Source organism: Cervus elaphus, chromosome 20 (genome assembly GCF_910594005.1).
Source record: "Cervus elaphus chromosome 20, mCerEla1.1, whole genome shotgun sequence".
Classification (NCBI taxonomy): Eukaryota; Metazoa; Chordata; class Mammalia; order Artiodactyla; family Cervidae; genus Cervus; species Cervus elaphus.
Genome location: NC_057834.1, coordinates 80366970 through 80393699, shown reverse-complemented (window position 1 = coordinate 80393699; position 26730 = coordinate 80366970). Strand labels below are relative to the sequence as shown.

The 26730-nt window shown below is 37.1% G+C and overlaps 1 protein-coding gene across 8 annotated transcripts in view; it reads right to left on the bottom strand.

Moving 5' to 3' along the window:
* COL24A1 (collagen type XXIV alpha 1 chain) overlaps positions 1–26730 on the bottom strand; it is a 382349-nt gene that overhangs the window by 51359 nt on the left and 304260 nt on the right. For all 8 annotated transcript variants that reach the window (XM_043877542.1, XM_043877547.1, XM_043877541.1 and 5 more), the window contains 3 exons: positions 25947–26000; positions 24699–24806; positions 91–198 (listed from right to left, as the gene is read on the bottom strand). In XM_043877542.1, coding sequence (XP_043733477.1) covers positions 91–198; positions 24699–24806; positions 25947–26000 — 270 coding nt within the window. The remainder of the gene's footprint in view (positions 1–90; positions 199–24698; positions 24807–25946; positions 26001–26730) is intronic.

The window sequence follows — 26730 nt, the reverse complement described above, 5'->3', positions numbered from 1 at the left end:
CAATCTCACCATCCTGTGATCTAGTCAATAAACTCAGGGCCAGGAGAGATGGTCAATACTGCTTATCCATCTGAACAAACATGCAAGTACCTTCGGTCCTTGAACTCCCGGGCTTCCTGGTGGGCCTGACGAACCCTTTGCTCCTTGAGGACCTAGAGACCCAGTCAGTCCTGTTCTTCCTGGGCTGCCTCTGATGCCCTAAAAAACAGATAAGAAATGAGGACTGGGGTAGTTCTTAGGATATCCATCCAGAGGCTTAATAAGTGAGGGAAGGATTGGTGTGCTGAAAGGCTGCCACTGATACCCTGCCCAAGTTTGGGAGTTACCCTGGGCTGCTTTCGCAAATAAAAGAAATGCTTAAATGATGTTTTGGCTTACCTGAAATCTCTAATTATAGTTAATATAATGGTCTTGGGTTTTAAAAATAAAAATACCCAGGCAGTACAAAGTCCACCAGTGTCTCCTGACTAAAGAGCTTAGATATGAAGCAGATTTGTTGTATTCTAACCTTTCGTATTACACTCTGGTGTGCATGACAACTCTGATAACTGATTAGTGTATCCTTAAGAAGGATATTCTTCTTATTGTGGTCATTATTTCTCAATATATACAAATACCAAATCACTATATTGTACACTTGAAACTTATATAACATTATCTTAACATTTCACTAGAAAAATAATATTCTCTTTCAATCGCATGATTCTAGAAAATTTGCTTCAAATAGCTTAATTACAAATAAAGTTAAGTAAGTAAACAATATTTCCTCAAAGCCAAATCCTAAAACAAGGATTTTTGTAGAGTTTGTGAGTGAAGGATAGTTATTACATTTTCATATGTTTAAAAAATCAAAGGAAGAATAACATTTCAAGACATAGAAATTATATGAAATTATAGTTTCCACATCTATAAACAAAGCTCATTCATTTATATACTGTCTGTGACTGTTTTGTGCCAAAATGGTAGAGTTCAGTAGTTGTAGCAGAGGCTCAATGGCACATATTACTTCCCACCTCTGATTGTTGCACTGCAAATTCCTATGATGCAATTATAAATTGACAAGTGCTTTGAGCAGAACATATATTGACTTGCTGTGAGATTTTATTATCACTGCATATCCACTGTATCAAAACAAAAAAAGAAGAAAAAAGTCGACTTTGTATTTTTAAGGCACAGTGGAATGTGGATTACTTTGTGATCAAGCGAGATGTCAAAGTTTTGTGTTTATTATGTGATGACACTAGAGCTGTACTTAAAAAAATACTATATACATCAACACTATTATACCAAGCACTTGACACAATATTCCCACTTCACAGAAATGTAACAGAAAAATTAGGAAAACTAAAATGGAGTATCTCATCACAATAAAAAATTCTTCTCAAAAATTTGAAATGGAGTTGCAACTAAAGTGAAGTTTATAAGTGGTTCATTTGTTAGTCCAACAATGAAAGTCGCTTATTGATAGACAATTAAATCATGCAGCAAAAATAAACTTGTTTGTTAGCCTTTTGGCAAGAACAGTTGCTTGAAATGTCAAGGACATTGGAGTACTATCAATAATCAATTAAAAATCAAGGCAAATATTTCCAAGTGATTTTCCTTGCCTCTTGATCAAATGATAGATGTTAGTAATACTACTATTTATTTGAGGAATCAATGCTGAGTTTGAAGTGTCTCCAAAGTTAACCCCTATGAATAGTTGGTGGAGTAATTATAGGTAAGAGTAACTTCAAGTAAGTTAAAAAACTAAATCAGTACAGCCTGATGTGGAATCTGCTACAATGTGATGATTGACAGTAACACATCAGAAAAAGATGAACTAGACAAATTAACAAAACTTGTGAATAAGTTAAGATATTTAGAGCCATGATTATTCATTGTATTTTATTCACCACCAGGTACTCTGAGGAAAATACTTGAATCTACAATATGTTATTGAGCCAGTACTGTCACGAGTGAACTCCATTGACTCTTGTAAATTTAACTTTCAGTGGTTTTGTAAATTTTTTTTGTCAAAATAGAAAGTGAATTTCTTGACTCTAATATGCAGCAGTTTGATGGCTTTGCAGGAATAAAGCTTTACTGGACTTTTTGAGATTAAGGCTCAAGTTTTTTTTTTTTTTTGTATTAGAACTGTCCTCAACCTCTATTACTAATGATATGTGGTTTTAGAAATTAAATTTTGCTGAAGATTTATTCAATATTTATCTGTGAATTCAACCCAAAACTGCAAGGCAAAATAATGCTCACGAGTGAAACATAGTGTGATAAACTCATCTTGATGACAACTATTTGAATCACAAGTAGTTCAAACAGCTTTATACACTTCCTCTGAAAAATTAAAACAAGTGAGATCTCCATTTCCACAAAAATTTTTGGTGGGTAGATATTCTGAGCTCAAACACTTTTAGTAGCATTTTTCAGATCTAGATGCAAGAAATTTCTCTATTTCAAAATGAATTTAACTATATGAGGAGTTTCAACCGAAACTTCAACTGGAAATAACTAATGTACAACATAATGACATGCCTAAAAGGCAACTATCAAGAGAAGAACTTAGCAGAATTTTATAAATTCTTTCCAAGCAATGAATATGCTAGATTAAAATCATATGCTCATGAACTGCAATATTTGGCAGTACATATCTATGTGAAAAAAATGTTCAAAGATGAAATATGTAAGACATGCAAAATATCATTATGTCAGCATTAACAAATGAAATATTAATGACAAGAAACTGTAATAAGCTAAATGTTATCTCCCATGCAAAAGAATTCCGTTTTTCTCATTAGTAGACTTGTATCACAAAAATTATACTAAATCAATATTTTAAATCCATAAAAATTTATTTTCTTTCTTGTTACATAAGTTCTTAAGCAATACTCTTGATTTTGCTTTTTGCCTTGCAAACTCAAAAACAGTTATTAATATTTACAGAAAAATTTTTCTGACCCCTATTTTAGGAGATTATTATTAACTTTCTGAGTTGATTCCTGGGATACTAAATTGGGTTGCACAATAGTTGTTCTATGCATTGAACAACATTTGCTAAATATCATCTATGTATAAGGAAGGTACCATGGGAAGCCCTGTGAAAAACAAACAAGATGTGGTTTTTATTTCTAAGAAGCCTAAAATTAAGTGAGAAAGACTGTAATATATAAATAGTTCTAATAAAGGCAGAAATTTAAAAAAAAAAAAACATGAGAAAAGAGATATAAAGTAAATACTAGGGAGGTTCTGAAGAGGGGAAGTTACCTCTGGCACTAATCAGAAAAGGAAATACTGAGAAGGTAGGCTTAACTGGAATATAAGATAAAGATATTTCCCTAAAAGTTATAAAAGTGGTAGGAGAGATGACTGGCTCAAGATAGGCTAGAGTCATTTCTGTGGAGAGCCTGGCTGGCAGAATAGGATTTAAAGGGTAAAGCTAATTTTGAATTTAATGCTAAAGCATTTTTCCTTTTTTAAAAAAAATCTCCTCCAAATCATCATGTATCTTTTTATCCTCTTACTAATGGCAAAAAATAGTACAATATACTTAAAAAATTACCTTTTCAAAGTAGATTTTCCTTATGATCATAAAACACTAAAATAAGAATAAAATTGTATTTTACATCACTAGGTGTCATGTACTATGCTTGGTGCTTAAGGATATAGACTCTCATTCCTTAGCTTGACCTTCACATCTTTCTTTGTCCCAATCTACATCAACCATTTTCTCTCTCACCACTTATCTATATTGGTGGTTCAATATTTGTAAGGAACATTTATGAGGGTAAAATCTTGATAGAGGGAAGGGGAATGAGGGTGGAAGGTGGGGAGGGAGAGAGATCCACATTGTGGATTTAGGATTCACGTGGTGTGGTTCTTCAAGGTTGCTTGCACCTTATCCTAAGCTTGTCAATGCTAGCTCTTTCCCTTTGATTTTTTTTTTTTTTTGCCTTTTGGCTGAGGCATGTGAGATCTTGGTTCTGGATCAGGGATCTAACCCATGTCCCCCTGCACTGGGAATTGGGAGCACAGAATTTTAACCACTGTACCTCCATGGAGATCCCTCCCTTTTCTTCTTACAATGTGTTTTACATTGATTTAATTTGGTCTGTGAGCCTTTTGGTTCCATACCTCTGGGGTAGGTTATCTGGTAGTGTACTTTCCATAGGAATGATGAGAACCGTGGAAACAGGAGATAATGCCATTTAAGAGCTCATCATTACAAATGAAAGCAAACCTATTCATAGTCATTTGAGATTCTAGGATACAGAATTTCAGAAATGTTTAGGAAAGACCTAAGTCTTATACCAATTGCCAGGATTCTGATAAGAATACGACTACAGGAAAATCCAGTTTTAAAAACAAAGTTTGGATGAACAATGCTCCTCCCAGTAAAAAGAGGTTAAAAAACCCGAAGATGCATGAGACAAGTGCTCGGGCCTGGTGCACTGGGAAGACCCAGAGGAATCGGGTGGAGAGGGAGGTGGGAGGTGGGATCAGGATGGGGAATACATGTAAATCTATGGCTGATTCATATCAATGTATGACCAAAAAAAATAAATTAAAAAAAAACAAAAAACCCGAAGAAACCAATGGCCTGAAAAGAAAGCTGATTTTACAAAGTCATAAACAAAAGATGAAAGGAAGAAAGAAAACAACTACAGCAGACCAACAAAGTAACTTCAGAATTAAACTAGCTGAAAGTTGTAAAATATGGATCAGTATAATTTTTTTTTTTTAATAGTGGGTTGTCTTTCAAGACTGAGTGTATCCTATGTCTGGATGTATTAGAGAAGTAGTGGATTCCAGATGGAGAGAACACATAACATGTGAAAGATCACCCTAGATGATTTTAGGACACCACAACATTCTACAATTCTAAAATAGTACCACTTCACCTCACTTTATTTGTAATTTAGGCATTGAAAAAAAAAAAGTTTATTCTCAAACAGAAAAAAAAAAAAATCTATCTTTTGGATGACACATGAACAATGGACAGTCAGAGACTGCCAAACATTCCAGAAGTCAATAAGTATTTTTAGTGAGGATAATAAAGGCCATATGCCTAGTCCTCAGGGTTAACTGTGCACTACACTAGGAGTTTAATTTTACTTGCAGTACTATCAGATATTTCACACAGCACAAAAAATGTGTTCCAAATCATTTACTATTCACACTGGTTTCTTAGAGAAAAATCTGAGGAAAGTAGCAGAGTGTTCTGTACAGAGTTCCAAGCAATGTTTCATACAAGTAGAGAACAAACATTTCTTATTATGAATACACAGATGGATGAGTGATTTTGTGTTCAAGAGAAACAGATGCTAATCCCTATGAATTCCAGTATCTTCTAAATGATTTGTCTAAAACCAATCAGCAAAGGATAAGTCACTCTGAGCAAATTTTAAAAAGCAGATAAAATCAAAATTACCATTAATTTGTTCAGAGATGCTGAGACCAATCAACATTTTACCCGAGTCTTAGAAATGTTAATAAAATGGTAAAAGTACATGATGTCGCAAGGCCAGAAACCTCCATTATCCTGAGGTAGGAGCTAGCCTCCCTGCTGAGAAGGGTTTTGACTCTGTAGCAAAGTGTCAATTTTGACAGGACTGAAGCTGATGGCTGCTTAAGACTTGCGTCTCCAAGGAAGCAAGTACTTGGATCAGTAATGACAGACTCAACCACCACCACAAGAGTTACATCTGTGGAGAGTCTTTTTATCTGTAATGGCAATATGGTTGTGTTGTTTTATCTAATCTGATGTCAGTTATGAAAAGAAAATGAAGTTGCTTTTCACTTTGACTTCTCTGCGAGGAAAGGAAGGAGTAGCTTAAATATAAATATGCCGTCATCCTGGAACTAAATGTAAAGATCTGGTAATGAAAATGGGGCTATCCGTACACATCAGAGGATAGGCACAGAGAAAAATTTTGGAACAATGATGACTACTTTGGATATAATAGTGAAATATACCACTGCTGTTTGAATGCCCCCTGGTTTAGCTGTCTTATTCTCGTTAGAATGGAAACAAACATATTAAGAAAAAGAATGTGTGAAATAAAGGTTGGGCTTCCCTTGTGGCTCAGCTGGTAAAGAATCTGCCTGCAATGTGGGAGACGTGGGTTCGATCCTAGGGTTGGGAAGATCCCCTGGAGAAGGGAAAGGCTATCCACTCCAGCATTCTGGCCTGGAGAATTCCATGAACTGTATAGTCCATGGGGTTGCAAAGAGTCGGACATATAAAACCCCACATTTTAAAGAGGGTTAGCAAATGAATACTATCTTTAAAGTTTTGAGTAAGATGAGAAATTTTTGATGTTAATTTTTTTGATTTTTCAACAGTAGATTGATAAATTTTAAACTACATAGAACTTCAAATTGGTTTTGATGTTTTATCTAAAATAAAATTACTAGGAAAAGAGTTTTATCTTTTCCCTACTGCCAAGAACACTCCCTTGTGCTCAATCATATGTTTATATAGTTACTTGCTATATGAGAAAACAGTAATTAAAACTAATGTAATTTCTATAGTACAAAAAAATTAATATGATGACCTATTTTTGGGAGGGGGGGCATAATATTAGGCAAAATTAGTGGGTTTTCCCCAGTGGCTCAGTGGTAAAGAATCCACCTGTAATAAAGGAGCCACAGGAGATGCTGATTTAATCCCTGGTTTAGGAAGATCCCCTGGAGGAGGGCATGGCAACCCACTCCAATATTCTTGCCTGAAGAATCCTACGGACTGAGAGGAGCCTGGCAGGCTACAGTCCATGGGGCCGCGAAGTTGGACAAAACTGAGTGACGGAGCACAGTAGTATATACATATATATATGCACATATAAATATATACACACATACACACACATGCATACAACATAAAAGTACCGTATTTTTAAAGCCAGCAAACCAATGGGTTATAAAAATAGTACTTCGTTTCCTTTACTCCAAGCAACTGAAAACACTTCTGTTTAAGTAGGAATTTCTCATTTTATTTGGCTTACTAAATATATCCCTCTTTGGAAAAAACTGGCTGTTTAAAAATACGTGGGATAGCAATTATTAGGTGATTATGTGCAGGGCTATATTACGCATAAATATTGTAGCATTTATAACATTTTCTTGCAAGGGCAATCATAAATAATGTGGCCAAATGTTAGAAATAAGATTTATGAATGAGCTGTATACTAAAATTAGGAGGTAACTTTAGTTTTGAATTGCTAAACCTGTTAAAGCCTGTGGAACTCAGAGTGGGACTGAACTGAGGCATGTCTTAAGGTAGTGGAGACAACTCTGCCTGAAGGTCTGTTCTCAAGAGCATACACAATTGACTCTTGTTCCGTTTTAATAGATACAGGCATTTCAACATTGTATTACCTTATAAAAATGAATTACTCATTCATAGAACAATTGATGGTTTATCGTTCTTGCAAAACAGTGTTTCAAATGCCACTAAAATATTGGACAACATTACTGTATCCTATGAAATCTCCTTTACCCAGGCCTCAGCCTGTAATCACGAGATTAATGGTGGGGGTGGGGGGGCAGGGATGAAGGAGGATATTTCACCTATGTCTTTCACTCGTAGCATGTCTAGGCAGTCATACCACTGTGAAGAAATGAAAATCCATCATTTATTTAAAAAATAATAAGTCTATATCCATACTATCTTACTTGATCCTCAGGTAATCCTGTTAACATGCCAAACTTTCTCCTGACTGCAGGTCTTTTCATTTGGGTCTTTCATATGGCAAGTTCTTCCCTCATCCTTTAAATATTTGGTTTACTCTTACCTTCAGTCCTTAGCTCAAGTGTAAGGCTTCTCAGTGAGTTCTCCATAGTCTACAATCTATCTTAAAACCTATTTACCATTATGCTTTCTTTCTTTCATAGCTCTTCCAATCATTTAGAATTAATTTGATTTGTTTATAGAGTACTACTCAATCATTAGGTTGTTTCATATTAAATTGTGATTTTTTAAGGTCAAAAATGGTTAAATGTCAGTAATTTCTTGCTGTTCCACGTATGTTCCAGGAGGGCAGTTGTTTGCCCATCTTGTTTACTGCTATCTTTCCTAACTCCAGGCTCATACTGTAACTGAGCAGGACCCTATGGGGTCTTCCCTAGGACAGTCCCATCCCCCCATATCCTCTGCTTTAGCTCTCCTCTGAAGTATCCACAGTATAATATCTGATGAACATTTCTTGAGTTGTTTCACACACATTCAAGAAGTGAAAGTCACTCAGTCATGTCCGACTCTTTGCAATCCCAAGGTCTGTAGCCCACCAGGCTCCTCTGTCCATGGAATTCTCCAGGCAAGAATACTGGAGTGGGTTGCCATTCCATTCTTCAGAGGATCTTCTTGACCCATGGATTGAACCCACGTCTCCCGAATTGCAGGCAGATTCTTTACTGTCTGAGCCACTAAAACTAAAATGGATGAAATTAACTACCTGATAGCTATGGGCATGTGGCCCCCAGTCCCACTGGCAGCTGAGGATTGACAATGTTAACCCCCCTCTGGCCACCCTGTAACCTCACAATGAACCAGAGAATTGTTTATGAGCCAAACACATATCCTGTGATAGCCCTCCTTAACTGTGCCTTTCAAAATGCTTTGCTGAAACTCATCTGAGAGTTCGGGGCATTTGAGCACTAGCTGTCTAGGGCTCCTTGTATGGTGACTTACAATAAACACTGCCCTTTCCTTCCCCACAGCTTGGTGTCAGAGAATTGGCTTTACTGCGTAGGCGAGTGGACCCAAGTTTGGTTCAATAACACTGGTAAGTACTAAACAAATACTTGGTTACTGAATGTTAGCCTAGCCAAGAAAATTATTACGAAAAAACAATAACTCAATAAGTGCATGCAGCCTACCAAGCACCTCACATACAACATCTCATTTGATCCTTATAAAAACCATATGAATTAGATATTACTGATTCCATTTTATAGATGATTCTTAAGTAGCAAGCACATCTTAATTTTAAACTCAGGTCTCTAAAGTTATAATTATTATGCAAAGAACATTTATTCTTCAAATATTTATTGAGTTTCTTCTAAATGGACCTGACACTATGCTAAGTACTAGAGATACAAAAACAAAACAGAACACCAGTTCTATAGCAGTTTACAAATGCCTGGTGAGAAAGACATTAAGATCATTAATTAGTGCCCATATGATCCATGCTCTGATGGAATCAGTGTACAGAGTGTACAGAAGTTTACAGTAGGCATGCTTAGCTTTGACTGAATAGTCCAAGGAAGGGTGCCTGAAAGAAATAACTGTTCAATTAAGTTCAATCCTGAAAGATTAAGACGTTTTCTTAATCTTTCTTAATCTTAACCTTCTTCCTAAGGTTAAAGATGGAAGAGTCTTCAAAGCAGAGGGAATATATTACATGTACAAAGGCATGAAAGTGGGGGAAATATACAGAATTTGGAGAAATGTCTAACAAATTAAGCATGATTGAAAAAGCATAGCACAATAAGAACACAGGCTCTGAATCTAGACTGTGTGCTTTTGAATCCTGGCTCTATTATTTATTGTGTGTGATTTTGAGCAATTTACTTAGTCTGAGTCTCAGCTTCCTTTTCTGTAAACTGAAGATAATAGCTATACCTACTTCATGGAGTTTTGGTGAGAATAAACTTCATATACACTCAGCACCTTGCACATAGCATTTAATAATTGTTAGACTAAAAGAGAAAGGTAGAATGTAAGACTGAGACCAGATCATAAAGAAACAATATTCCACAAAGAGTTCAGACTTTACTGGATTTGGAGTCATTGAAGAGTCAACTAAGAAAGTTACATCCTCTAGCAAATCTTTCATTTTGTTGCTAATAAGCAGCCCAATAGGCTGAGTTCTGCCTGTTTTGGAAGAGTTCTTAATGAGCAGAAAATGGGCCAAAACAAGCAGAAGGGTGGAGAAGAGGGAGAAAGCAGCAATCAGGATGAAGCCTAATGGGATACTCAACCCCTAAATAATCAAGAGGTGACAGGATTTGATGAATGCAGATCTGGCCCATGCTTGTATGTTTCTTCCTCCAAAATACTAAGAAAAAATAAATATATCTTCTTAGAAACAGAAGTTTCTTTGGGGTGACCAGCTCATAAGCTAGGGAGTACACCACCCAGAGGGGTGCCAGGACTGCTGGTGTTCCTAACAGAGGCTTCCATGGTGGTCCTGCCACTCTATGCTTGGATTATGAGTGGCTGATGAAGTGTGTTTTTCCTTCTTAGACTTAGACTACGTGGACACAATCCACGGGTGGAAAAATGCAAGACTTTCAACGTTCTTCAAAGACAAGCATCTCATTTTTGACAACACGTAAGCCTGTGCTTACCTGATGAAGTTCAAAGTCAAGATTGAAAGGCTTGGATTTGTCCCAAGTCGTTAGTTTCTTTCCCTCTTTTCCAATAACCAATGTTATTAGTTGCAGCAAAGAAAAATAAAGACGGGTAAGCCTTCATTTTGATGACAAATAGATTTATGCCCTTTCAGGGAAAAAGTTGTTTTCCTTTTTCATAAATGACTCAGGTACTATGCTAATACAGAAGCCCAGCTCAATGAAAACAGCATGGTAGACTCATTTGCTGCAGATGTGCTAAGTTGACTAGTCTCAAAACACTCATTTATACAGAATAAAATTCACACAGTCAACTGTGAGCTTCCCCAATACCATCCTTCAGTTGCAGTCACATGACCTTGAAGAAACAGTGAAACTGCAGTGTGAGTATGCCAGAAATTCTTTAATTCCTTTGGCCACATCAGAAAGAGAAAGAACATTGTTTAGGAAAATCAGGCACTTGCATAATCCTAGAAATCCCAGAATAAATATTTTTCTCAGTGGAAAAATCCAGCAGTCTTTAACGGTGAGCCAAAAAACACCATGGTGCCATGATTTGAAAAAAAGAAAATAAAAAAAGGAAAAACACACACACACAAAAGACCAATAGAATGATGTCCTTATCCTTTGTTGAAAATATTCCAGGTAACTTGCTAGTATTTAGAAATTATACTGTTTTCTCTTAAGTAGTTTTTCTATCACCACAGTAGCTTTCAGAAATAATTCCCTTAGAAATCACTTTTCCTAATGACTAGTTTAGCCACTGTACCTAGTTTCACAGAACAGACTAGTCCCTTATTAAGCATTATAATTTTAGTTTCATAACAAATATTCTACAAAGAGTAGAGACATTTGTAAAAAATATTTCTATATCCATAAATACCAATAGCATGTGTAAACCTTAGGGTTAAAAGGGGACTCCTTAAGGGAAAGTTATTTTGCTTTTATTTCAAAGGTTACGAAATGCTTCAATACTTTTAACCTCCTGATATTCTAAGTATGCACGTAATTCTTTTTTTTAACATTTTTTGAAAATGCTAAAAAGTAGGAGACAATGAGTTATGATCTGATACCTAATTGCTTACTAATGGAAATATCAGATGCCGCTCAATTTCATGGCCCTGGGAGGTATATTGTACGGTATTCAATATTATTGTAATTCATTTCATCTTTTCATCACAAAATTCAATGAGTTTTTAATACTCATATATAAAGGGATATGTGGCTCAGAATCTATTTTTTAAATGATCCTCAATTAGAAGTAGGATAACTTTCTAAGTGGAGCTAGAATATGCATGTTTTGTTGTCTGACTAATCCCTTGATTTCAAGTATTCAGCATCTCCATCTATACTAAGTTCTTCTAGCATTTAAATATGGTTAAGATTCTCTAATTTAAGAATAACTTTCAACCTTAGACTCAGTTTCTTCTCTAGTTATTTTCCTACCTTCTCCTTTAGAGCTGAATTTCTTCATTGAACTGTCTGCATATTTTGATTTCCTCACTACTCAGGCATTTACTCTCACTCCTCAAGCACTCGAGCCCTGTTTCTGCCTCCACTAATCAAAGAACATATTTACTTGCTCAAGTTACCAATGATTTCCATATACTAATATGCAACAATTATAATGATATCTTATTAGATTTCTGTACTAGTCAGGGGGAGGTCCTTATTTACAAACGTCAGAAAACAATTAAGCAAAAAGTTTACTGTAAAGACACTGAGTAGCTCATATAATCACAGATAAATCTAGAAAACCAGGTTTGGAAAATGGGTCAAATTAAAAGACAAGGCAGCCAGAATTTGGACACTATAGTGAGCACCACCCTAGCTCTTGGATGTTGATGCCAGTCATCCCTGGAGACCGAGTGCCACTGAAAGTTAGTGCTACTGCCACCAGAAGAGTGTCTCGTTATCCCTGGTTCTGTGTATTATTTTCTCAGTAGAAAGTGTAGGTGAATATACTTGACTGCTTAGGCTCTGGGTCATGGGCTAGCATCCTTGTTTCAAAAAGTAACTGCAAGGTGAAGGTCTGAAATTTTTGACTTCTGTAATAAAAGGTGGTTTCCCGTTAAGACTCAAAAAGAGAGAAAACACAAAAATTTCTGAACATAAAAATGGGATTGAGACACCGAGTAGCCAAAAAACCAAACCCAAAACAGAATAAAACATGTCCAACAGTCTCCCATGATTATTAGATGCAGCTGATGAATTTCTCCCTTGAAATATTTTTAAGCTTGCAAGACAAGGCATTCTTTTTCTATTATGACCACTCTATCTCAGACTCCTTTGTAGTCTCCTCTTCTTCTTTACATGACTTACAAATGATAGAATTCATCACCACTCGGTTCTAGACCTTTCTACTGCTAACCTAATATCTGTGTTTTTTCTTCATTTGCTCCCCATATCCACCCACTGCCTATCCTCTATGTTGTTAATCTTTCTCGGAGTCTCACCTTTATGGACTGCTTCATCTGATTCTCTTGTGCTCTGACTTCCAGTTGTGGTTGGCCAATGGGATGAACCACTAGGACACCAAAAGTTACCAGAAGAGAGAGGTAATATATTTTTTTCTCCCATCTCCTCCCAACTTGGGCATTCTGTCAGTGACTGGGTTACTTTCAACTATAGCTCCTGTAAGATTCTCCTTTTCTAATAGCTCTGGGTCTCAACTTGACTCTCAACCTGACATTATTTCTTTCCTTTAACCTTTCAGCTCTCAGGGTGGTTAACTAACTGCTTCCTACTGTTGATAGGCTCTGAGTTTACCCAACATCATTTAGTGACTGACTTAACCCTGACCATACTTTTATAATGAGTCTCTTCAAAATTCAAGCTGAGTAATTCATCTATTTCAAAACAGGACTTTGATTAATACATTTTACTAGGTTAATACTTTAAATTTATATTTGACTTTCTCTCTGAGCCCTAGCCCCAAATATCTAATTGCTCACTTACCACCTCCGCTCGAACGTCAGACCTCTCCCACAAAATTTGGGCCTCCTTCAGCATTTGCTTTTTTAGTGATGGGCACTACAATGCATTGAGTTAGAAACTTGAACAAGTTAGAAATTTAGAAGTTATCCTTGACATCTCCCTTCCTCCTGCACCTTCCATAATCAAGCATTGAAGTCACATTAAAGCTATGTCTTAAATACTGCCTAAATCCATCTACTTCTTTCCATTTCCGCTTCATCAGTCTAGTACAAACCATGCATATATATATATAGCCTGGAATATTGCAGTAAATAGTCTTCTTTTTAGTCTTCTGCATCTACTCCTGCCCCTTCCCATCCATTTTCCACACTGGAGCCAGAATAATATTCCTCCTACATTTACTACTCAATGGGATCCCACTGTTTAGATAATGCTCAGTATCCCTGATAATTCTTTCATTAGTCACCATGATGCTGCTCTTGCTTACCTCAACAGCACCAAACTGTATCATTCTTCACTTTGCTCACTAAACGTTAGCCACAACTGACCTTCTTCCTCTTCTTCTTCAATCACACTGTTCTTCCTAGCATTGTATATGCTATTGTTTCTACCTAGAATATTTCTTTTTTGCTTTCTCCACTCACCATTATGATTCCTAGTTTACTCCTACTTATAGTTGGAGTTCAATGTCATCTCTCTCTCTCCCCCTATATCTTCACATAAAACCACTTTACTGAGGTATAGTTAACATAAATTTCAAAATCTAGAACATGATAAATTGACACAAAGAATACATCTGTGAAAAAGTACATTAAAAAGAAGGTATATCTACCACTCCCAAAATGTTCCCCTCTCCCTCTGTAAGTCCTCCTCACACACACTTTCCTCTCCAGGAAAACAATGACTTACTTTCTGTCTCTACAGATTAGTTTACAGTGTCTAGAATTTTATATAGGTGGCAGTATACAGTATGTCCTCTTTGCTGTACCTTTTTCCCCACTCAGAATCATTATTTTGAGATATATTCATATTGCAGTATGTATCAATTGCTCATTCTTTTTACTGCAGAATAATATTTCATTATACATATGTACCACAATTTGTTTAGCCATTTACCTTTTGATGGACACATGGATTGTTTCCAATTTGGGGCTATTACAAAGAAAACTACAACAAATATTCATGTGCAAGTTTTTGTGTGGACATATGCTTTTATTTCTCTAGGCCAGTTCAGAATGGCTGGTTCATAAGTCAGGTGTACTTTTAAAGTTTTAAGATAATGCCAGTGTATTGGATAGTTGACATGTTAATAGTATTGAGTCCTCTGATTCATGAATATAGTGTATACATCATTTATTTGAGTCTTCTTTAATTTCTGTAAGCAATGTGATATAGTTTTCAGTATCAACTTGCATATTTTAGGGGGGTTAGATTTTAACACTATAGTAAATATTGCTTTTTAAATGTCAATTTCTGATTGTTCAGGAATACAATATATAGGAATACATTTCATTTTTGCATATTGATATTGCACCCTGCAGCCTTGCTAAATTAATATTTGGGTTTTTTTGTAGATTCCGAAGGATTTTCTATATAGATGATCATGTTATCTGTGAATAAAGACAGTTTTATTTCTTTCAGTCCAATCTGGTGGCTTTTCCTTTTTCTTTTACTGACTAGAACCACTGACAGTGCTGAATGTCTCATGTAAATGTAAGAGAATAATAAACATATCTGTTGGCATATGAGGCCTCAGGTTTGTCTCACAAACACCTACACAAAAAATACTTCTTGGAGGAAGTATTCAAATAATAATAGAAACAAATTCAGAAGATTCTATGAGAAATACTGAAAGTAATAGTGACTAAATAGTTGCATTTACTACTCTGTTAAAAAAGAAACAAAGGATATAGAGAAGTAAATGCATGAGGATTAAGTCAAAATTCAACCTTATATTAAAAACCAATGAAGAAAAAAAAAACCGATGAAGGGAAAGGATGGTTTATTAGAAACAAAAGGGCATGCGAGCAAATAAAAGTATTTGTTTTGTTAGAGGGAAGACACAATTAGTGACATATTAAACAAATAACTAGAGTTAAATAAATACATATTTGGTTCTTAAATTCAGGGCAACTGCCACCAGAACACCAGCTGAAAGAGAATAGATAACTTTTAAACCAGCAGAAGAGAATTCAATCAATACAATGAAAATCAGAAAATAAGAAAAAAAGAAACAAACAACCCAGAAGATAGTACAGGGCAAGGAAACTAAAGAATAAAGATGGCAAAATATTCTTAATGGAGGAATTTTAGATGCATTCTCTCTAAGACTAATAGTAGGATGTAATAGGATTTCTGCTATTATTAGCAGTGGTAAGATGTCTACTATTACTGCTACATTTGCAAATAGTAGTGGAAGTCCCTATCAGCCTGTGTTGAAAGAAAAAAAAAAAATTGAGTTTAAGGGTTAAAGTTGCCAATGTTTGAAAATATTACCACCTAAAACCCCAATAGGATCACAATAGCAAGTTATCAGAAATAAAAAATCCAATTGTATAGAAGATAATGTAAATCAGTAAAGGAAAGACACATCCATCTGAATGCAGAGTTTCCAGAGTAGCAAGGAGAGTTAAGAAAGCCTTCTAAAGTGATCAATGCAAAGAGACAGAGGAAAACAATAGAATGGGAAAGACTAGAGATCTCTTCAAGAAAATTAGAGATACCAAGGGAACAGTTCACACAAAGATGGGCACAATAAAGGACAGAAATGGTACGCACCTAACAGAAGCAGAAAAAATTAAAAAGAGGTGGCAAGAACACATAGAAGAACTATATTAAAAAGATCTTAATGACCTAGATAACCATGATGGTATGATCATTCACTCTGCTAGAGCCAGACATTCTGGAGTGGGAAGTCAAGTGGGCCTTAGGAAGCATCACTATGAACAAAGCTCGTGGAAATGATGGAATTCCAGCTGAGCTATTTCAAATCCTAAAATGATGATGCTGTGAAAGTGCTGTAGTCAATATGCCAGCAAATTTGGAACACTCAGCAGTGGCCACAGGACTGGAAAATGTCAGTTTTCATTCCAATCACCAAGAAAAAGGCAATGCCAAAGAATATTCAAACTACTGCACAATTGCACTAATCTCACACACTAGCAAGGTAATGCTCAAAATTCTCCAAGTTAGGCTTCAACAATATATGAACTGAAACTTGCAGGTGTTCAAGCTGGATTTAGAAAAGGCAGAGGAACCAGAGATCAAATTGCCAATATCTGTTGGATCATAGAAAAAGCAAGAGAGTTCCAGAAAAACATCTGCTTCATTGCCTATGCCAAAGGCTTTGACTGTGTGGATCACAACAAACTGTGGAAAATTCTGAAAGAGATGAGAATACCGGACCATCTTACTGGCCTCCTGAGAAACCTGTATGCAGGTCAAGAAGCAACAGTTAGAACCGGACATGGAACAAAAGACAAGTTCCAAATAGGGAAAGGAGTATATTGGGATACAAGTTATACAAGGCTGAATATTGTCATCTTGCTTATTTAACTTTTATGCAGAGTACATTATATGAAATGCCAGGCTAGATGAAGCACAAGTTGGAATCAAGATTACCGGAAGAAATATCAATAACCTCAGATATGTATATGACACCACCCTTATGGCAGAAAGCCAAGAGGAAGTAAAGAGTCTCTTGATGAAAGTGAAAGAGGAGAGTGAAAAAGCTGCCTTAAAACTCAACATTCAAAAAATGAAGATCATGGCATCCAGTCCCATCACTTCATGGCAAACAGATGGGGAAACAATGGAAACAGTGACAGACTTTATTTTCTTGGGCTTCAAAATCACTACAGATGGTGAGTGCAGCCATGAAATTAAAAGACACTTGCTCCTTGGAAGAAAAGCTATGACAAACCTAGACAGCATATTAAAAAGCAGAAACATTACTTTACTGACAAAGGTCCATCTAGTCAAAGCTATGGTTTTTCCAGTAGTCATGGATGGATGTGAGAGTTAGTTTATAAAGAAAGCTGAGAGCAGAAGAATTGATGCTTTTGAACTGTGGTGCTGGAGAAGACTCTTGAGAATCGCTTGGACTGCAAGGAGATCCAACTAGTCCATCCTAAAGGAAATTAGTCCTGAATATTCATTGGAAGGACTGATACTGAAGCTGAAACTCCAATACTTTGGCCACCTGGTGTGAAGAACTATCTCATTTGGAAAGACCCTGATGCTGGAAAAGATTGAGGGCAGGAGGAGAAGGGGATGACAGAGGATGAGGTGGTCAGATGGCATCACCGACTCAATGGACATGAGTTTGAGTGAGCTCTGGGAGTTGGTGATGGACAGGGAAGCCTGGCGTGCTGCAGTCTATGGGGTTGCAAAGAGTCGGACATGACTGAGAGACTGAACTTAAATGAACTTAGAGCTAAATAAGGGCACTGGGTGGAGAAAGAGTAGAACTCTATGACAAGGGACGGGGATATCTGACCAGACATGGGCAAGACCAACAAACATGGGCAAGACCAAGAACTGTGAACCTCCAATCCCCCTTAGTCTTCCTTGCCTGTGGAGATAGCGACCATGCTCAAGCATCTGGAAGCACCATTAACAGACTGAAGGATTGGCAATTTGAAGCCTTGACTCAGCTGCGGCCTAGTCAATGAGGTTGAAGTGCTATAACTTCCCTAGCATACTGCATAGGAAGGGTCCAAAGGCTCAGGAAGATAGAAATGTGGAGATAAATTTATCATGTACGATCTGATCAATCACCCTCTAACAATGGCTCCTGAAAGGGATCAAAGGACACTCTTTACCAAGGTGTTAAGAAATCTCAGTATAAGTTTCCCTTATTTAAATAGGCGGCTTCCCTGGTAGCTCAGAGGGTAAAGTGTCTGACCTCAATGTGGGAGACCTTGGTTTGATCCCTCGGTTGGGAAGATCCCGTAGAGAAGGAAATGGCAACACACTCCAGTCTTCTTGCCTGGAGAATCCCATGGACGGAGGAGCCTGGTAGGCTACAGACCACGGGGTCGCAAAGAGTCGGACACGACTGAGCGACTTCACTTCACTTTACTTCACTGGACTCTCAGTGGTAGAGTCTAGGTGACAGGGCTTAACTATCAGAGAAAAGGTAGAAGCAGTTATTACAATAAGCCACAGGATGGAGCAGAACCAGATGGTCCGACCACAGAGATCTGTGGTGATTGTTAGTTGATCAAAGAGCCACAGAAATTAAACATGCAATATGCTAGTATATTGATATATAGGTAGGTCTGCATAATCCTGATTTAAGTCACTTTACTTGGGATTCAGGACCTCTCACTAAGTTCCCAGTCTCAAGCCAGTTCCTAGACCAGAACCTTTTGACTGAAGGGTGTTGGTCCTTTAATGGACCAGAACCTGGTGGTCCGGAGTCAACGACGAGAAAGTGAAAGAAGGAAAGAGGCTAATATTCCCTGGGTTACACAGCTGGCTTTTGCATTCCAGGGAATCAGCCAGAAATAGAGAGATAAAGAGAAAGAGAGGAAGAGAAAGAAAGAAAGACACAGGGGCCAAATCTCTGATGGAGCAAAGGTGTTTTAATCAACATGGTGCGGGCATGTATACTGTCTTAAAAGGTAGTTATTCTCAGCAAAGATAAAGATTAAAATTCCAGACTTACAAAACACAAGGCGATCCCTATTAAAGAGAGATGAGGGTACTCATCACCATAATGAGAAACTAACAAAGGAAATGCCTGGATAAGGGCCAGAGGATTCCTGACAGAAAGGGAGGCAGGTTCTCTTTGAGGAAGAACCTGCAATGCAGTCATAGGTGTACACAGTGACTCTTGCCCTAAGCCATCTTCAGAGGGACTTGTGTTCATTTACCAGGTGACTAAACACTGGAAAAAGGGAAAGTCTCAACATTTTGGGGGATGTTAGATATTGGATTTGAACTGATAATAAACCCTGGAAACCCAAAATATCATCAGGGCACTCTGGTCAGAGTGGAAAGTTTATGAAGGCTAAGTGATAAACAGTGATAAATGCAGTTTGGGCCTGATATCTTCTCCAAGTAGTTTCAGCAGGGTTACGTGCCCAGTTGTCATTTTTGTATTTTTTTTGTATTTTTTTTCCTCCAATCTCAGAGAATAGTGAAAATTCCTAACTCATAAAGTAAAGGCTACTGTAGTAGAAAGGTAAGAGACACATGGAAGCCCTTGCTTCCCACCCCTTCCTATCTCTTCCTACCCCTTTCCCCATAGTAGTATACCTAAGGTAACAGCACATCCATGCAGAAAACTGTGCACATTAACCACCACGTCCCTGTGGAAAATTGTAAATACTATTGCCAAAAGATGCAGGAGCAGTGATTCTACCATATTTCGCATCCATTTTACTCAACTGTTTGATGCAAATACCAGATAACTCCAACACTTAAACTTACAAAATTAATTGTGTGCTGATGTCAGTCACTGCTGCAGTTTCTGATATGGTGTCTTTACTAAACAGGATAGCCATTAGCAACAGCAGTTACTGGCCTAGTGAAATACTTCTTACCAATGTTTCTATCTGTAAAGATAATCAGAAGCAGTTTGCCTGCTTTCACAAGGCAGAGAGAGCTGTATCCCTTCAATGCCTTATCTCAGTGCTCTGTCAGCTCAGTTTCCTCTAACAAAACAGACCAGAGGGATATCTTAACAGTCTTGATAGCTCACAAAACATCTTGCAAGTCCATTAAACTGAGGACACTGTGCAACCTGGACTGAATAAGTGCCCTTAAAGACATGCCAGCAAAGTGAAAGTTGCTCAGTCACGTCTGACTCTTTGCAACCCCATGGACTATACAGTCCATGGAATTCTCTAGGCCAGAATACTGGAGTGGGAAGCCTTTCCCTTCTCCAGGGGACCTTTCCAACCCAGGGATTGAACCCAGGTTTCCCACGTTGCAGGTGGATTATTTACCAGCTGAGCCACAATGGAAGCCCAAAGATAAGCCAGAGGATAGAATTAAAAAGTTCACGATATTTGGTAGATCGAAGAAGTTCCTAGGTTTGGGGATATATCAGGATATCCTCTCTAAGAGACAAGTACTTTGCGTTGCTCAAAACAATAAAAGAGGCATGATGCTTGGTGAACCTCTCTAGACTTTACAGTCAATCTATACCACCTTTGGCTCTGCTGCTACAACCCATTTACTCACTTTATTGTGGTAAAATATATATAACATATATTTACCATTTTGACCAGTTTTAGATATATAGTTCAGAGGCAATCAGTACATTCACATTGGTGTGTAACCATCACCATCATCCATCCACAGAAACTTTTATGTTCCCAAAATGAAACTCTGTACCCATTAAACAGTAACTTCTCCATTTCCTTCTCCTCCCAGTCCTTCCATTCTACTTTCTATGAATTTGATCACTTTAGGTACCTTATATAAATGGAATCATATAATATCTTTACGTTTGTGTCTGGCTTAGGATAATGTCTTCGAGGTTTATCCATGTTGTAGCATGTGTCAGAATTTCCTTCCTTTTTAAGACAATAATATTCCACTGTATTAATATGTGTATAACACATTTATCTATTTCACTGTTGACACTAATGTGGGGTTGTTTCCATCAATTGATGACTATGAACAGTGCTATTATGAACACTGGGAAATTTTCTGTCCAAGTTTCTGCTTTCAGTTCTTTGGGGTATACACCCAGGAGAGGAACTGTTGCATCATACGGTAATCCGATGTTTAATTTTTCAGGACCTGCCATATTGTTTTTCACAGTCGCTACATCATTTTACATTCCTATTAGCAGTGCACAAGGGTTCCAATTTCTTTACAAACTTACCAACAATTTTCTTATTTTATAATTTTCTTTCCTTTTTTGGGGGGGTGGTTAATAGCTATCTTAGTGGTAGTAATTTGTTGTTGTTCTTGTTTATTTGCTAAGTCATGTCTGAGTCTTTGAGATCCCATGGACTGTAGCCCACCAGGCTCCTCTGTCCATGGGATTTCCTAAGCAGGAATCCTGGAGTGGGTTGCCATTTCCTTCTCCAGGGGATCTTCCCAACCCAGAAATCAAACTCAAGTCTCCTGCATTAGCAGGCGGTTTCGTTACTGCTGAGCCACCAGGGAAGCCAAGTGGTGTCTAATAGTGGTTTTGATATGCATTTTCCCTAATGATTAGTGGTGCTGAGCACCTTTCCTTGTGATTATAGGTCATTTGTGTATCTTATTTGAAGAAATATCCATTCAAGCCCTTTGCCAACTTGCTAGCTTTTGTGGGCCCTGAGGAAAAGACTGCAGCAGATTCAAGATGCCATGTAAGATACCTTGCTATTTGAATGTATGACTGAGTAGATCCAATAATATGAGAAGGGTCTGTAGCTGACAGAGATGATATATGCACTCTTTGGTAATCCCAATAAGAGAATCAGAGCTCATATTCATAAGGTTTTGTAGGTAAGTCATGCCTTCTTTGCCAAATGTAATCTCCCATTTGGAAAGCAGTTCTGGACTGTGTCTGGGTGAAGCTGAATTATCAAATAACTATGTGTCCTGAGGGAGAAGGCGATGGCACCCCACTCCAATACTCTTGCCTGGAAAATCCCATGGATGGAGGAGCCTGGTGGGCTGCAGTCCATGGAGTCGCTACAAGTCAGAAACGACTAAGAGACTTCAGTTTCACTTTTCACTTTCATGCACTGGAGAAGGAAATGGCAACCCACTCCAGTACTCTTGCCTGGAGAATGCCACGGATGGGGGAGCCTGGTGAGCTGCCATCTATGGGGTTGCACAGAGTCAGACATGACTGAAACGACTTAGCAGCAGCAGCATGTCTCCTGAACTGCTCATTATGATAGTGATATCTGATCCACTGAATCATAAAACTGGCTGTGTACAGCAGCATTCACGTCTAAATAGAAATAGTATTGGGCCCTAGTAGGTCCAAAAATCACAAATGAAATATGCAATCATGCAATCGAGATGTCCATGATGCTTGTTCTACTGCTTTACTACTGCTCCTTCCACTTTCCTAGAGAATTCTTTTAACCAGTTAGTAAGGGAGAAGAAAGCTCCAGCCTGTTTTATAGGTAAATCTACACTGAATTTCACCATCATTTACAAGTGGATTGCTGCTGCATTGAACTGTGAAAGATATTACTGAAAGAAACTCTTCCCAGTGGGCAGAGCTTGGGCAAACCTATATATGTGGGCAATCCATATAGCCATGTTTGTTGTTTGTAACCAAAGAAGCCCTGTTGATATGCTCTAGAGTTCTAACTGGGTTTTGCAATAGCCCTGAGTGTGGCCTCACCGTCTGGCTTTAAGTCCTCTTCATTCTGATCTATCCTATATTGAGCCAGTGACTTGGTTTCATGCCTTAGCCTTCACCCACACTGTCAATAAAACCAGTGTGCCAGATTCTAGAATATTACTTAGAATTAAAATGAAATCACTATCTTATTTGCATTGATTGTTTTCTGTATTAGCTTTCTCTCAGTCATTATATTACTGTCTTTGAAGTATTATCCTACTGAAGAAGGATGTAATTAGAAAATGTCTGTTATCATTCTGGAAACTAGTAGCAGGTAATAGTCATGTGCCATATTGCTGTTTTTATGCAAGAGAAAATGGTTCATATTTTTGTAAGTCCAAATCAATGTATTCATTCCATTTCCCAATTTTCAATCCTTTCCAGGGGGACCTGCAGGTGTCACATATTGCCAGAAAGAAGTTTTCACAATGAAGTATAAAGTGACCTGATATAAGAAGTAATGGATGACTTTGACCTGTCACTAGTGTCTGATAAATATCTTATATGCTGAATATCTGAAATTCCTATTAAACACATATACATAGGGTACTGATCTGTATTATCCGTATCTGGAATAAGTATCTGGGTTAGTGGTATTTTAGTCGAAAACAAATGAATTCCTCTTCCTGTAATTAAATTAATCTATTTGTTATTATTAGTATTTACAACTCAGTTATTAGCCTTATAGACTACTGGGCACATCCACATACGTACCACCTCCATGATTAAACTTGTGTTCACAGCAAAATATATAACATATTTTGAAATGTGGTTTTCCTTGTTTCAACCCTCAAAATCTTATTCAAAGCAATAAAATAAGATTCATTATAACATTTTCAGGTAAAACTTAAACAGAGACTCAGACCAACTCTTAAGCTTTTGATATTGTATGTTTTAAAATCCACAACCTCATTTTAAGACTATTACATGGTAAGCCTAGAATGTAGCATCTAAATGAAGGCCCAGGGCATGAGCTCCCTTTAAGACTGAGATCTCAAATCAAAGTCCTCTTTTAACCACACTGATGTTAATGGTAGAAGTTTATGAAGTACATATTTTAATTAAAAACATCAGCTTGACTTTCAAAGTTTTCTAGGCCTTAACCTGATGCTCTGATGTTCAGATATACTGTCTCCAAAACAAACAGAAACCAAGCTAAGCCTCCTTAAAAATATTCACCTTTCCAAATAGAATCTGGCTAGATATTTATTTCTTAAATAATTAAATTGGCTGGTCATAATTCAATAGATTTTTTTTAAACAAATGAGATAATTCATTATAGTGAAAGAAGAATATTAATTTGGGTTTGGTTTTGGTATAATCCCATGGTTCATATGAATAAACAACTAGGACTGATTTATTTAAGAAAAGAAAAACAGATTAATATACAACCATATCCAAATAGTAGAAAAGTAAAAGGATAAATTTTACTGGATTACTGAAATATGCGATTAATTATTCTCGTATTTCAAGTGGAAACAGAACATGGGATAACAATAAATATCCAGATTATAATGACCTTAGGAAGGAAAAAGGGAAAATGGATAAATGAAGACAAAAATATCATTTTAAGTTTCTGATCAAATAAATAAGATAGAAATTTGCATAAAAATAAGAATCTATATCATTGCTCATTGCATCACCAATGGATGAACACAGAGAAAATATTGACATAATTCTTATAAAATAGTGTGGCTATAAAAGTAAAGGGAAAATGATTTTGGCAGAGCTTACCTTGAGTCATTGCTAAGCCTGAAATGTTCCAAAGGTGGCTTAAGACATTTGATGAATTCAAAACAGTCAGCTTGTGTAGCCTTTAAAATATTACTTCTTTATGGTTCCTATTTACCAGCTTTTATATGTACTAAGAATGATATAAATTATTAATAATATGGGTTATTATATATAAAATATACAACAGAATGTACTCATTGACATTCCCTGAAAATCATAATCACAATTCCAAAATAATTATTATAGTAATGATTGGCTTAATCTGAGCGAATCTCAAAGCTAAGAAAGACAGCCAAAATATCTATGATCCTGTAAAGAGACACTTATGCGTAAGAAATAAAGTGTAAAAAACATTCAATCTACTCACAGGAAGTCCGTGTTTTCCTGGTAGCCCAATTTTTCCAGGGTTTCCTGAAATGCCTTCTGCTCCATGGTATCCTTGCATGCCTTTTGGCCCAGGTAGTCCTGGAAGTCCCTTGATAATTAAAAATTACTTGGATTATAGAGAGATGCTATACAGATATTTAAATGACAAATACTTTTATACTTATTAAGATAGGGGGTTACATTTTTAATACTCTGTCCCAGGACAAATTTTCCTATTTCCTGGATTCCTTAATAATTTACTATTTGTATACAACAGATTAGTCAACTGTCCTCTAAACAAAATGCCAAGCTAATCAGCAATTTACTTGGTAACATTTCTGCTTTAGTGTATTTTCTTAGTATTTCTCATTGTGCCAGCCCATGGTTTATCCAGCTATGGAGAAAAGATCAGCCCTGTGCACCTGTCTGCATAGAATACAGGCTGACATTCATCATCTCTAAAACTTCATACTGTATTATTTCCCCAAGAAATAAATTAAGGCTCTTTAATTGCCACTTTGAATTAGATAAATATACGACTGAATAAAGGTCTGAACATTTTGTTTCTATTCTTGAGGAACAAGATTTAATCTACAGGGATCTCTGATCTCAATGTGCTTATAATTTATATTCACTTCTTTACTTTTCTTGAACTAACACAGGCCACTCAAATCAGGCCCTTGGCTAGGGGAGACCAGCAGAAAGCCTTTGCTAATAAGCTAGTCAACACATACTTGCCTGGCCAAAGAGGAAATGAATGGCTAAGGTAAAATTAAACTTTGTTTTATGATGAAAGGATTTGAAGTTTTTTTTCTTTTTTTCCTAAGACTTTCTGTTCTGTTTCCCAGGGAAATGAGAGGTCAAGTTCTCTCACTAAAATCCAGGTCATGTCCTTTTAATCATGCTTGGAAATCTCTGACCTTTGTCACCATTTATTTAGTCATGACTCCAAGTTCCCTGTTTTTCAGTAGCTCATCATCGACAGTAGTAGCATGAATTCACAGACAGGTCTCCATACACCGGAAAATAACATCCTTCAACTGCAGTGACTTCTATTTCAACACCAAGCTTGGTTTTGAGCTAATGGTCATATTTTGTTCCCTCTGTGTTCCAGCAAGGGTTTAAACATTTTTTAAAGACAATGTAATTTATCCAACACTTCTCATAATTGGCTCCAAACTATTCTGCTCGCTAAAGTTGCCAATTCTATTTAGAAAAATAATGAAGATGAAGACAGCTTGTTACTTACAGGAATCCCAGGTTTCCCAGGAGGACCAGGAGCTCCTCTTTTCCCTTTAGGACCCTAAAGATGTGAAGCACTGTTGTCAATTGATTGCAATAAACAGATGGCACAGAAAAGAACTCGAATACCTGGATGCTACAAGCAAGTCCTTATACTCATCATTGGGATTGTTATTTAACTTTCCTGGGAGTCACTTTTTCATCTGTAAATGAGAGAATTTGACCAGATAATGGATGAATTTCCACCTGGCCTCCAAAAGGAGCTATCCTTATGGCTCAGGATGGTAAAGAATCTGCCTGCAATGCAGGAGACCCGGGTTGGGTCCCTGGGTCAGGAATATCCCCTGGAGAAGGAAATGGCAACCCACTCCAGTATTCTTGCTTGGAGAATTCCATGGAAAGAGGAGCCTGGTGGTCCATGGTCTGGCAGAGTCAGACACGACTGAGCAATTAACTTTCAAAGATTTATAGTTCTAAAAAGAAGCTGATTATTTAAACAAAAGTCCCCACTTGCAGGCAAGGCCTCTGTCTCCCTATTGAAATTGGTTAAGTACCTATTTAATTAATTCAGTGAGCATTCACTGGGGCTTCCCCAGTGGCTCAGCGGTAAAGGACGCACTGCAACGCAGGAGATGCAGGCTCTATCCCTGGGCTGGGAAGATCTCTGGAGAAGGAAATGCAACCCACTTCAGTATTCTTGCTTGGAAAATCCCATGGACAGAGGAGACTGGTGGACTACAGTGGATGGTGTTACAAAATAGTCAGACATGACTTTGCTATTTAGTGACAAA